The 13799-nt window shown below is 39.1% G+C and overlaps 2 protein-coding genes and 1 long non-coding RNA gene across 4 annotated transcripts in view; 2 read left to right on the forward strand and 1 right to left on the reverse strand.

Annotated features, from left to right (window-relative positions):
* The first annotated feature begins 2 nt into the window (after positions 1-2).
* Positions 3-7003, forward strand: SCRN3 (secernin 3). The gene is made up of 7 exons (XM_065750994.1): positions 3-179; positions 274-455; positions 1160-1359; positions 1737-1949; positions 4422-4584; positions 4901-5081; positions 6046-7003. The coding sequence occupies exons 1-7, from the start codon at positions 12-14 to the stop codon at positions 6199-6201; spliced, it is 1263 nt and encodes a 420-aa protein (XP_065607066.1). The 5' UTR covers positions 3-11; the 3' UTR covers positions 6202-7003.
* Positions 7004-7096: 93 nt separating this feature from the next.
* On the forward strand, positions 7097-7876 carry LOC136057621 (uncharacterized). The gene is made up of 2 exons (XR_010623049.1): positions 7097-7376; positions 7555-7876. It is a non-coding gene; the product is annotated as an uncharacterized LOC136057621 (long non-coding RNA).
* Positions 7877-9516: 1640 nt separating this feature from the next.
* The window catches only part of GPR155 (G protein-coupled receptor 155), a 31315-nt gene continuing 27032 nt past the window's right edge, over positions 9517-13799 (reverse strand). For both annotated transcript variants that reach the window (XM_065751414.1, XM_065751413.1), the window contains exons 15-16: positions 13554-13691; positions 9517-11473 (exon numbers count right to left, since the gene is read on the reverse strand). In XM_065751414.1, the coding sequence (XP_065607486.1) occupies positions 11251-11473; positions 13554-13691 (361 nt within the window). In that variant the 3' untranslated portion in view covers positions 9517-11250. The remainder of the gene's footprint in view (positions 11474-13553; positions 13692-13799) is intronic.

Here is a 13799-nt window from a genome sequence, read left to right on the forward strand (position 1 = left end):
CCGCCGCCAGCATGGCCGCCCGCACGCCGCCCTGCTCCTGCGATACCTTCGTAGCGCTGCCGCCCGCCGCCGCCGGGGCCTGGCTGGTGTTCGGGAAGAACTCGGACCGGCCGTCGGACGAGGTGCAGGAGGTGCTGTACGTCCCTGCCGCCGCGCACACGGCCGGCGCCCCGCTGGAGGTGAGCCGACTCAGGCGGGGCGGAACGCGGAGGGGAGTTGGGGTGCGCTCGGTAGCGGGGTTAAAGGCGACGTCTTCGCCGCTGCTCGTTGCAGTGCACCTACATCACGGTTGAGCAAGTGGAGCGAACGTACGCCGTGGTGCTGAGCCGCCCGTCCTGGCTGTGGGGCGCCGAGATGGGCGCCAACGAGCACGGGGTGTGCATCGGGAACGAGGCCGTGTGGGGCCGAGAGGAGGTGTGCGATGCCGAGGCGCTCCTGGGCATGGATCTCGTAAGGTCTGCACACGCCGCTTTGGTAAATGGGACTGCGTTCGGAACTTTTGTTTTTTGAGCCCCGCGGGGAAATAATGCGCCTTTGCACGCAGGAGACACAGCCGCGTCTTCCGCTGTTCTTGCCGTGGTTAAAAATAAGTATCTACTGGCACAGCTGTTAGCTCGTTCCTCTCTGCCAGGAGCTGGGGGTTGGAGAGGTATCACTCCCTGAAATTGAGCCTGACAAGGAGGTTATCCAGCGTGTTCTTTCTCTGCAAAGCTGATCTGAAACAAAACTTTAACAAGAGCACAGCTGGACTTCAGGACCCAGAGCATGGGCCTTTCCTAAGGGCTCACTCCCTGTCTTCCTCTTTAACCATCAGACTTAGCCCCACATCTCTGTGTAAGTAATAACTACTTGTGCCTGTCTTGCTGGGTACCAGGATAACTCCTTGCCTTACAGCAGCAGCCAGCTCTTCTCCCCCCCCCCCTCCCCGAGCAGTACCCACTGCCTAGGAGCTCTCTGTCCTTCTCTACTTCTGTTTGGTTGCTCTTCCCCACACCAGAGCTACAGAGGAGTCACTTTAAACAAGCCATTTGAAGTGACTTACTCATTGCTCTCTCACACAGGCATTGGGTATGTGTAAAAACAGCGTTCCAGTACTCGTGTTGAATAGTTACATTATAAAGCTTGTAATTTCAATGCTAACATCTTCTTTCTGTTTTAGGCTTGGACTTGAGAGGGCAGACACAGCCGAAAAGGCTCTTACTGTCATAGTTGATTTACTAGAAAAATACGGACAGGGAGGAAACTGCATGGAGAGCCACATGGCCTTTACGTACCATAACAGCTTTCTGATAGCTGACAGAAAGGAAGCGTGGGTGCTGGAGACATCAGGAAAACACTGGGCAGCAGAAAAAGTAGAAGGTATGGATGATGCTCTCTAAGTATTTTGAATGTGGTGACAATTGGCAGTTTTCTGGTTTTCATTTACCACTACACGAAGGCACAAAACTAGCCTCAGGACATGAATGTGTGCCTGTAGGCACTGGGACTTGCACCCTAGGATGAGAACAGCAGCAGTATATGCAGTCTTAAGGATGGTGGCAATCAGTTACAATTCAGTCTGGTAACAGGTCAGTGCTGAAGTGTTGCACTATGTTTTTTGAGGTCTGAGAATGTAGGGATGGGAACAATCAGGGCAGAGCCTGAAACGTGATGGTACAGTGGAACTAAATGAAAACAGTGGGACAGGAAAAAGCATTCACTGTATTAAAATGATTCTTTCTTCACCTTGCCAATAGGAGGTGTACGGAATATTTCCAACCAGCTCTCTATCACAACCAAGATTGACAGAGAACATCCGGAGATGAAGGAATATGCCAAAAGCAAGGGCTGGTGGGATGGGGAAAAGGAATTTGATTTTGCTGCCACGTATTCTTATGTAAATACTGCCAGAATGACTACATCCAGGAGCCGCTATTGTGAAGGCTACAAACTTCTGAACAAACATAAAGGTATCATTTTAGGTATTTTCTAAGACTCTTTGGTGAGCTCATGATTTTAAGTCGTTAATGATTAAACCTCCAGTGTGGGCAACCTTTCATATGATCTGGTGAGCCAAAACTTTTTAGAACCATATCTTTTCTAAAAGAAAACCAATCAACTTTGGCGACTTCTAGCTATTTTTGCCAGTCTGGTGATGAGGAAAAAACTAAACGAAGCATCCAGTATCAAACACTCAGATACAGTAACAACACTGAGAGGTCGCATTATGACAGTTCTGCTGAAGAGCCCGTAAGGCCTCTTTCTGAATCGTTCTGATACGCTGTGTATTACTACTGTCCCTGTAACTAGAAGCAGAGTTTTAAACAGACTCCTGAGGGTTGGTAGCTGTAAAGAATCCTATAATCACCTTTAATCTGACCCCATTCAGCAGCAAGGTGCTCACGTACATAATCTTAAAAACCAATCACAAAAATAAACACAAATCTTTGTGATCTCACTGTAACTAGTACTCTAACCTTATGCGGCCTAATGAAACACTGAGAGCAGAATAAAAGAGTTTTCTGTACTCTAAGCAGGTGCTCCTAATCACCAACTTATTTATTTTTCAGACCTCTCCAGAGAGAAGCTATTACTTCAAACTGCATCCACCTGGCAGCTTTTTGATTCATCTGCCTTCACTTGCTCATTTGAAGTAATTAATTTGAACTCCAGTAACCCCACACCCCAGCAATTTTTACTTATTTGGCTGAGCTCTGTCAGACCAAGTTGAGCAGTTAGTTTGTGCATCAGAATGAATTACCTTTTGCTTTCCTGCTTTAGCGATCATGTAAATCCTGCATTCATTTAGGGAATTGCAGGTTCTGAATACTGAAAGCATTTTCATAATACCTGTATTTACCTGTATGATAACAATGCTGAGATTCTATCAGTGTTTTCATTCTAAATCCCCATTTTCATGCATTTACCTGAGCCATTTTAACAATCACACCAGGTGTTCGGGTTATCAGCCTCACATGGTTTCAGTTTTGTTTAGATTTATTTTAAATAGGTTTTCTAACTAGAAGCTATTTGGTTTAAAGCAGCAGCAAAATCACTGGTTTCTTAATCTATCCTGCCCAGCTTTTTCCTTCCATGGTATTACATTTTTTTTTCTTTTATTTCCCAGGCTTCCTACCACATGAAGACCATTTTTAGATAAACATTATTCACATTTTGAATAATAAGGAATGTATTTTAGGAATATAGAATAATTTAAAGAAAAAAAAAGTCTAGTGGAAAACAGGCAACACCTTTTCTGCTCAACAGTTGCTAGCTTTGCAGCTCACAAACTGACTGCTGCTTAATTTCTTTAATTTGTCCGGCTTGCTGATTTTTATTCTCTGACTTGCCCAGGCAACTGTGAGAATACTAAGAAAAGATCATTTTCCTGTAGGCCTGTCTACAGACAATTTGTACTGCCTACATCTGACTTAGCAGCAGTGTATTTTAAGAGCAAACAGCAAGACAGTATAAAACATGTATCTTTGTGCAGCCAGAACTTCACTGAGGCAACCACAAAGAGACTAAACGTAGATGGTGCCCCCCAGCAGAAAAAACCACAGTGAATTAACTAAGCATATGCTCAACTGGTACAACAGATTTGAAAAAAGTATTGCATATGCTGCCTCTGTTGGAATATTGGATTGCCTAGGGCTACCATGCCAGGGCTTCAGCTTCAGTATATGGTATATATGAACAGCAGCAGCATGTGAAGACGATGCTGAGCATCTAGAGGCTCACCTTGTAGAGAAAAAAGAACTATTATCGTAAAGAAAGACATTTGGTACTATACCTCTCATAGGCAGTTAGAACTTCTTGGAAAAATGGATTTACTGTTGTAGTTTCTGTTGATTCTGTGTATAAAATAAGTTACTGAAGTTCGTTGTTCCAACTATCAACTTGAAGCTTTAGTGCTTTGGAAAGTCACATGTTAGCGCAAAAGAAATCTCAGGGCTTCATTTCAAAGGTATACAAAGTCCACACACAGTTACTTTTCGCGTTTCAAAGTAGCCTAGTGGCATTACCCGTGTACAAACCACGATGAGCAGTACGACTGCATGTCTTCTTGACTGCAGCACAATACTTAGAAACTTCAGCCTTTACTCCAAGGTACTAATTTTCACCTGAAGTTACTGTGCAGATTACCATTTGCAAGCCACGTGCACCTTACCTTTCTGGGAATCATCACCCTCCTCTCTTTTCCTTTTTGAAGTCATACATATTATAGCTCATCATCACCTACTCTTTGAAGTAAAAATTTTGGGGAAATCAGTGACATTTTAAAGTGTTACATCTAAGGTATGTTTTGATGTTTTCTTTTTGCCAGTACAAAGTGAGGTTAGCGATGCCTACTAAAGGTAAAAGCAGCCAGTTACAGAAGATGTAACAGCTGACAGTATCAGTAGCACTGTGTGTAAATAACTGTTTTGTATCTCAAATAGGCTCGCTCTCTTCTGAAACAATGATGGAAATTCTTCGTGACAAAGAGAGTGGCATTAATATGGAAGGTGGTTTCATGACAACTGGAAGTATGGTGTCCGTGCTGCCTCAGGACCCTAATCTGCCATGCATTCACTTCTTTACGGGAACTCCAGACCCTGCAAGGTGATGCAGCAGCAAGTCATTCTGATAAATGATCAGTTTAGTTTGTCTAACTACATCCCTTTTTGCTTTGATTTCCAAAAAATCCACAATCAAATAGTAGGGGGAATGTAACGTTCATGATGTACATTAATACCCTCTGCCAAATTACTTAGTGAAACGTGCTGCTATCACACTGACTTAAAAACACATTAGGAGAATTTTCATTTTAAAAAGCTTCTTCCTGGAGAGAAGGAAGTAAAAGCATAGGGAAAATACAGCCATCTTTTTTAACACAGCTGTGTCAGTGAAAGATCTCTGTTCTATTTTCTCTTCCTAGGTCTGTGTTCAAGCCTTTCATTTTTGTGCCTGGTATTACAGAGTTACTAAAAACTAGGTCCCCTACATTTGGTCCAGATGATCCAGTCAAGAAGCAGCCACGTTTTCAGAGTAAGCCAGATCGAAGACATGAGCTCTATAAAAAACATGAAAGTGCTGCTGTAGTTATGGAAACTATGAAGGTATGTTGATTATATTAGATTTCAGTCCAAGCAGGTGGTTTGTATAAGTTTCTTGCTTATATTTTGTCAATGTGATATCATTAAATGTCCTTTGATGGATAGTGAAGAACACAGTAGTGCTCCAGAAGCCAGTCATCTTGGCAGCATATGTCTCTAACACTAAGAACTGAAACTAGCTGTACCCCCAGGCATAGCCCCAGACAAGTATCTGTACTGCTCATCTTGCAAAGAAGCAGGCCATACATATGCCTGTCCTAGTCAGACAACACAGAAGTAGCTAAGCAGCTGCAGACAAATATACAGCTCCCGATACAAGTACTTAAAACTCTTCTGGGCTTTGGGCTCTGCCAGCAAGGAGATCATGCCTTTAACCATTGCTTGGTATGGACGGACTAACTCTCTTATCCACGTCATATCAGACAACCTCAGGAACGAACTTCAGTTCTGTATTTTACTTAGTTTCTGCAAGTGCCCCAGGTTAGATACATCCTTCAGCTAAATTCTGAGTGATCCCAGTGAGGACACCAGGTACAACAGTACTTAAGTTCTGGGGTTAGTTGTTAGTTTGACATGCCCCACCTCCTCCCTGATAAAGCAATGGAAATAGCTTTTCTTTGTGTGAACAGCTGATTTGTCCTTACCTACAACAACTTCACCTCCTGCCATAAAGCCAGTTACTGAAGTCACATATTGAATAGTCCACATTTTTTTTTCCTCTTATTCTCCTCCTTCCCACAGAGCTCCTTTCCCCACAAAATTAGCATCTCACTGACAATCGTTGCAATGCTGTCACTAGTACATCTCAGGATACCAGCATACTGAAATACACAGAAGTTACTCTGAGGCAGCCAAAACAACACAGCATAAAGCAGTTTATATTCAGGAATTTCCCACATCATTTTGTATGGGTGAACACTACATTCCCCATATCGCTTCTAGTGAAACGCTTTTTTTTTTTTTGCAGGGCAAAGGGAAAGAAATGCTGGAAAAGATACAGATGCTGGAGAAAAAGAAAATAAGTGAAATGGAATCAATCCTGCAAAATGGATGTCCTGACATTAACCAAATGGTTAACCTTTTTGCACAGTGTGTAGAGGAAGAACTCAAAATATATGGTTAAAATTACTGTTTGAGTGGATCACTTTCATATTTACCTCTTCTAATGGAGTGGCTCTGTAGATTACCTCCTGTTTTCAGTATACCAGTTATTTAGTGCAGACAGTTTTAAAGATGCAGATTTCTATTCAGGCCAAACAGCTTTTGGTTGTTGGAAGCAAGGCAGAAAAGCCTCTTCAGAGCTAGGTGGTACCTTTACAAGTGGCAAAAAGCTGTCAGCAGAGATTGATTTGCCAACAGACTGATGCAGTTAAAATCCAATAGCTTGACTGAGTTGCAGATCAACCCCATGTTACATACATGTAACTTTCATAGTCAAAATAGTAATTGCAACAGAATTTCTCCTTGCCCTGAATTTAAATGGCCAGGCTAGAAGACTTCCTAAAACACAGAAAGTATTGCTTTTCCTCAATAAAAAGGAAAGTGGTATGCAGGTTAAGTAAGATCAACGTTCAGCTCCTCAATAAGTTCTTTCTGCTATATTAACATAGGATGAGGCTAAGAGATTAAACAGTACTGAATCCAAATCATAACCTTAGCATGGTTTGTTGTGAAATCTGATTACCTCAAATTCAACAGAGCAAGCATCTTGCAAGTTACCACACAAATTTTTACTTCCCTGTTTTTCCCACTGATAACAAAAAATAATTTATTTACATACAATATAATTTCTGTAAATTAATTCTGCAATACATTTTATAATGTTGTCTGGAAGTTTTTTAAATCCTTCCTTTATTATTACCTTTTTGTTTGTTTTAAATCAGGCAACTGGAAATGAATAGAGCAGGGTACATAAGCACATACATATATATATATATATGTGTGTGTGTATATATACATATATATACACACACTCTCTCTCTCACTGGAGTACTTAAAAGAACTCTTCAAATTTTTTTCCACTTCATTTTAACCATACCTTGTTGTGCTAAAATTGCTAGACTAAGTTGATTTAATGAAGCTTTTCCTCCCCAGTCCTGCTAAAAGCAGTAATCAAGCTGTGACAATACTTTGATTAACCAGAGCAAGGGATAAAGAGCAAGAAAAAGAAGGAAAATTCTGACTTTGCAATGCGATTAAGCAGGATAAAAATTACAACGGGAAGGAAAGGAAATCTCAGTACTTCTGTGGATCTTCATATGAGAATGCGTGACACGAAATGGAGCATTGAAACTACAAGTGGTAATAGGTGACAAGACATCCCATCCCCACAGAACACAGAAAGACCTGTGATGATTGCTTTATATTTGCTCAGTTTCTAGAGTTGTCTCAGATGTAAGAGAACTACATGTTTAGTTTTCTTATTTTGCATGCCATTCTATATTCTGATAGGAAAAAATAATTAGGCAGATATAAGAAATACATATGAGTTTTATAGTATGCTGCCAAACAAACAAGATTAAGAAAGATTGATAAAATTTGTTCTTCTTGATTAATGTGGTGGTAACATACTCAGATCCAGACCAAGAAATGAACGAGTCAGTAATAGTTCTTCAACTTCCTATTCTAGAGATCATATACTGACTGAGTGGCAGTAACAAATAAGCTGAGTCATCTGTGAACCTTTTGTGCATGTCTTACCAACACCATTTCTTAGAAATTCAATAGCACAGTGAATATTTGTGAACTAGAAGGTATATTTAATAAAATATGCTGTATTTACCCATTTTCCTCATGAATTTTTGTGTCTGACAATTGATTTGCATCGGTGGCCTATTTTGGATCATCAACTTTTCCACACTAGCTCCATGATAACTTCAAAGAAGCAATAAAAACCCATGTAAAACTGTGCAGGAAACAAGGCAAGATATACAAGCAGCATAGCACAATGAGATTTGCTATTTTATACTACACTGCAAATAAAGTAAAGCTACAAAAGAATGGAAGTAGTGAAGGAGTAGGCCATAAACAAATTTCTTGTTCATTTAATCACAGGATGGCAATTTCACCAGGTTATCAGGTTAAACACACATTGGTCAGTCTGTAACATAGGCAGACACAGGCCAACTATTCTAATTTCTGTGTTGTCTTTCAGTTATTTGTCTACAGAATACACACTAAAAACAATGTGATGTGTTCAAATGTATCAAGTCATGGCCAATTGAGTAGAAGATACTTTGATACTTGGGATTTCATCTTCCCACTACACATGCAGTACAAAACACAAGATAAAGATGGTACCAAAAAGAATAACCCCCCACGATCAGACTTAAAAAAAAAAAAAACCTATATATCTGTATATCTCAGAATGTCCTCTAGAGGGCAATCTTTGCACATATTTCACCTAAAAATGTCTGAAAGTTTTTTTTGTTTTATTATTTTTGATCTAGATTTTAATTAAGGATCATTATTTAAAAACTTATAATTAAAAAAATAAAACAACAATACAGCTTCCAAGTTAACTGATATCTATCCCAAGCTAATCAACCTTCAAAACGAGCTCATTGCATCACTGACCAAATCTCTAAAGCAAAACTATTTTCCGAAAACTCACACCAATATATTCAGCTACTGCTGTAAACTGAACTGCCAACTATTTTTAAAGCATACTGGTGCCCCCTTTATGAAATCAAATATTTGTCTGGTTTAAGAGTTTAATAACTTCCTAATGTTATTATAAACCTGTTTGTTGCTTCCAAAAAGTATCCATTGATTTAGAAATGTATTAGCATGTCCCATATTTGTTTTATGGTTTCTTCAGTTTGTTAACCATCACAGACTCTCATCAGACCAACTGTATGATATCAGCAATCACAGTGTTGTGTAGCAGTTCATCTAACCAGATTTTTTGTCAGTTGTTATTAAAAGATGTTCTGTTTCATTTGTTTTTTTTAAAAGGGACCCTCCTCTAAGCAAACATTTTGAGCAAGTTCTTGTTTAAGACAGATACGCTGTTTTCAAATCTAGGGAGTACCAGAGCCATTATTAAGAGGCCAAGGCAAGGATGTCATGATGAAAATGAGGAAGAGCTGGGGGGGTAGGAATGATGACTACACTTAGGACCGTAAAACTGAGCTTAGTTAAACTTGAACATTTTAAGTATTTTCTAAAATAAAAAAAGTATTTGGTAAGGAGATGATAATACACAACATTGAACTGGCTCCTTGCTGGCAGCAGGAGCAGGCACGCTATCAAAACCAGTTCATAGATTCCCACAACTCCTCTGCATACTCAAAAAAACCATTAAGGACAGACTTGAGATGCAGCAAATCTGAAATCCAAGAGCCACCTGAACAATTCTCTCCAAAAGACGCACTTCTTGTAAAACTCATGCGCACACATAACCCTTGCACGCCTTGCATCACACTGAACTCACAACTCGGAGGCCAATATCAGATTTATTAATAAGTTACAACATTTAGAAGCCAGACATACAGCGTCTACTTTTTAGACATGTATATCTATTCATTTCCAAAATATCCAATGTTGTTGTCTTCAGCAGTTCTAAGGGAAATAAAGCTACTGTTTTCCTTTGTGGCCACAGCCTGATACAAACATCAGTTATTTAGTTGCTGGAAACATTTAAATACGTCAGTTTGTGTAGAGTTCGTACACAGTTATGTTTCAGTGCACACTGCAGATGTGCAATAAGACTGAAATCTTTTACAGAGTAAGAGCTACCATAAAATGACTTTTTCCTGAACAGTAGTTTGTACTGCTAAAATCACTTTCAATTCTTAATATAAAGTAGACACATAAGTAGCTGTAATAAAATCTGTATTAAAAAAAATAAAATTCAGGATGCTTTTTTAAAAAGTCATTTGCTTGACTACTCCAGATGAGCAATTACTTTTTAGTATCTGTGTTCCATTCCCTCATTATATAACATTTCCTATAGACAAATAAATTCCATTCTTGCAGTGTAAGAACTGCTTTTCCTAGCAGTGTAATGGCTATTGGATACTACAGTTAGTCTTTGACCTCTTCAAAATACTCTTGAAGATTCCGCTTGCAGTGCACAGGAATCTGAACGATGCTGGATTAACCACTTAACACCATAGAAGGATACCTGAGGCCCACTTGGAAACTATTATGCACCCAATAATAACATTCTAAGACCTTCAGCTTTTCTAAACCTTACCTTGAATGCTCCATTAGGGCTGTTCATAGAAAAGACTTAGAAGTCAATGCACGCTATTGCAAAGATTTTATGGCTTGATAAAATGTTGGGTCTTGACTTGCACTGGTGTTCTAGGCTTCTACAAGTTCTCTATTTGAGACTGGGACTTGTGAATTAAAATGGAGGTTTACTCCAGAAAATTAAAATCCATCCCTGACATCCTTGATTAGTTTGCTACCACCACTAATAGGTAAAACTTCAGAACCAGCTGTTTGTGTAAGAATACATCATACTGTTTCTTAATTTGAGGAGTGGGGATTATTTTTGTATGTCTCTGCAGTACCTTTGTAGAAAACCATTTTTTATTCCACTCTTAATTTCTTCAGCTTTAATTCTATGACGTTGTAATCTCATCACAAAAATTCTATTAAATATAAAATCCTCTGTTTGTAATAGAGGGGAAACAAACTGCCTGGTCTGAAGTGTAAACAGCCAGAAAAAGGTTCTGGTGTTATGCAAGAGTATACAGTAGTAAAAACTGAGGTACAGTGGAAGAAGTCTCATTTCTATGAAGTTAGTGGGGGCCTGACCTTAAAACAAGGATCAAAAATGCCTCACACTGAAATACTTAAAAACACACAGCAACATGAAATATTCCCCTCACGAATTTTTCTTTCATTGTGGCATCAGTCACTAAAGTTGCTGTTATAAGTGCATGTATAATATGTCAGTGACACATACTATTTGTTTTGCTGAAAACGGAAGAAATCCAGAGTATCTTGTTTTGTTCTACTGGCCTTCTGGTTTGAATGCTCACTGAGAAAGGCTACCATTTTCTTCAGAGCAGACAGAAGTAGAACCACATTTCCTAACTTTACAAGAGAGAGTAACATGACCCTGCAGGAGCCCTGAGAAAGAAACACTTCCAGTTTCAGCAGCAAACCCAGAGGAGATCAAGATTTAACCCTACCTGCCTCTGTCTACATGCTCAGGTCATTGGCTCTCAGCTGTAGTTGCTCTCTTTTGAATAAAGCGGTAATACAGATATTCATCCCGAAATTCAAATTCATTTGTAATATGTTGGATGACACCTCCTTTCATCAGTCTGTCTCCATACATCACAGCTTCACCACGGTCAGAGGCAAGGCCAACTTGAATGAGCCAGTTCACCAGGTCACAGCCAAAGAAGATGCCAGTGGAGATCTTTGCACCACACCTGTATGTCAAAGGAATGATTCACCCACATGTTCTGTAAATCTGGTATCACTGCACGATGGGGAAAGGCAAGGAAAAATAGCAGGAAACAAGGAAAGACATCATGATAGTTAAGAGCAAGTTAGAGGAGAATTTGCAAGCTTTGCACATTAGGGACATGCCAGTGTTCACTACCTTTTCCTACAGACACTTCAATGAAAAGCAAAATTTACATACCAAGTTATTTTAGGCCTGTGTAAATAAAAATTAGTGAACAGAAGCATGAACTAGTGCACACAATACAAGCCTATTTAGGATACTTACTTCCCATGTACTCATTAGCATGGCCATTTCTGCAACAAAGTATGATTTGAGTGCAGCATGCCTGCAGCAGCAGGACCTTTATCTGCACTTCCATACCATTTTATAACTTCTCTACAGCTTCAAGTAGACAACAGCTGCTTACATATATCGTTAACAAAGACCATTTAACTTGAATATCTAGTTAAATATTTACTACAGCAGGCAGTACTAAGAATAAACAAAACACTTCAAAGAAAACTAAACTGATTTAATAATGTATGTAATAGATCTATGAAGTAATTCCACTAACATCTTGTCTAGTTCCAGTAAAAAATACCATTCTGAAATTTACCTGCAGAAATGAAATCTATCTTTATATATCTTATCTAAAATATGCTCTATGGAACACAAACACAGGGTTCCTGAAGATGATTAATGATTGCACAGGATAGCAAAAAATAACTTTTTTTTTTCCCCTAAGTTAAAAGCAGCAGTAATATATAGCAAGTTAAAATCATGGCAGAGAAAAAAAACTAAAATAAATAAAAATCTGTAATTAGAAGGTCTCAGTTACAGAATGTTTAAATTAAAGAGGATAGGATCAAGTTATGTAAGTATAAATGCTTTACTTTAATCCACAAGGAGAAAAAAAAGACATGAAACTTGTTCTGCAAAAACACGATATGAAAACAATGAAGCAGTGAAAGTCGGATTTTGATGTATTCTCAGATGATATCTAATTAAAAATAAAAATCAATAGAACACTAAAATCAACCAAATAAACAGCCACAAACACAAGCAAACGCAATAGCGCAGAAGTACAGGAAACACAGAGCTTTAAAATCTGTCTTACTTCAAAATAGACTCTGATACTTCATTTCTGTATGGCAAGTCCTTGCACTGCCATAGCTCATTTTTCTGAAATAAATTATATTGTCTCTGCTTTCACTTCTTATGGAACACTACTGCCAAAGAAATATCTCTGGAACATGGTTTCAAGATTATCTGAGTACTGAAAGAATTTCCTTCTGCAGAACTAGCCCTACTTCAGAGCTCCCATGCCAAGAGAAGTAAAAGTGTCCTGTTCAAACAACTCTACAACTCTCTGCTTTACACAGTAGATACATAAATGCAGGCAAGAATCTTCTTATTATTCCTGATATATCTGTCTGCATTTCTATACTCATCCACCTGAACATAACTGAATACATAACCTTTGATCTAGGTATCATAATTTAGGTCTGCAAGCTTTGGCAATCTAACAATTTGGGGTTTAGGCTTCCTGAGAAGGATCAGCAAAAGAAATTATATGAACTCAAAAGGTGTGAAGTCCTAAAGATGTTATAGTCTCACACAGCACGTGGTTCTGTTGCAATAGTTTTGCCTTCTGCAACAGCTATTAGTAACATTTGCAACCATAAATATCAATACCTTCTTAGTTAGACAAAAATGAAGCATCACATACGTTATTACAGGCATTGACAAATACACTTCTTCAGAGTGATTTTGTTCCCAAACTCCTGCTAGTGCCACCAGAACCAGGGACAGGTTTTAATGAGGTGCTACAAAACCATCAAACCCAGATGAGGTAACATGATAATTTGTACCTCAGTGTTTCAGTCTTAAACAAGAAATATTTTCTACACATTATTGCAAAACTCTTAATCATTACTTGGAGGTTTGAGTAAATACATCAGAATAGAAATCACCCACAGAATGACTATACTGCATTTCGTTATTTCCACAAGGGAAGCAATGAGCTTTGTTAACAGGTTAAATATGAAGGGGGAAAATCTTACCTTCTGCCTTTGACAATGCTTTTGACACAGTGATCACTATGATAATGAACAAACTGTTGACAGGTCATCCTGATTTCCTCAGGTAAAGTGGGATCTGTATGTCCTGATGCTTCTCTGCCTCCCCAGAGAAATTCAAGCCTGGGTCAGGGGGTGGGAACAACAATAAAGAAATCAAATAAAATGAAGGCACATCTAAGGAAACTGAAAAATAACAGAACGGAACTCACAGGAAGCTTATCACAGCTT

Source organism: Cyrtonyx montezumae, unplaced genomic scaffold (genome assembly GCF_038088225.1).
Source record: "Cyrtonyx montezumae isolate F1298 unplaced genomic scaffold, pur_monq_1.0 scaffold_7, whole genome shotgun sequence".
Classification (NCBI taxonomy): Eukaryota; Metazoa; Chordata; class Aves; order Galliformes; family Odontophoridae; genus Cyrtonyx; species Cyrtonyx montezumae.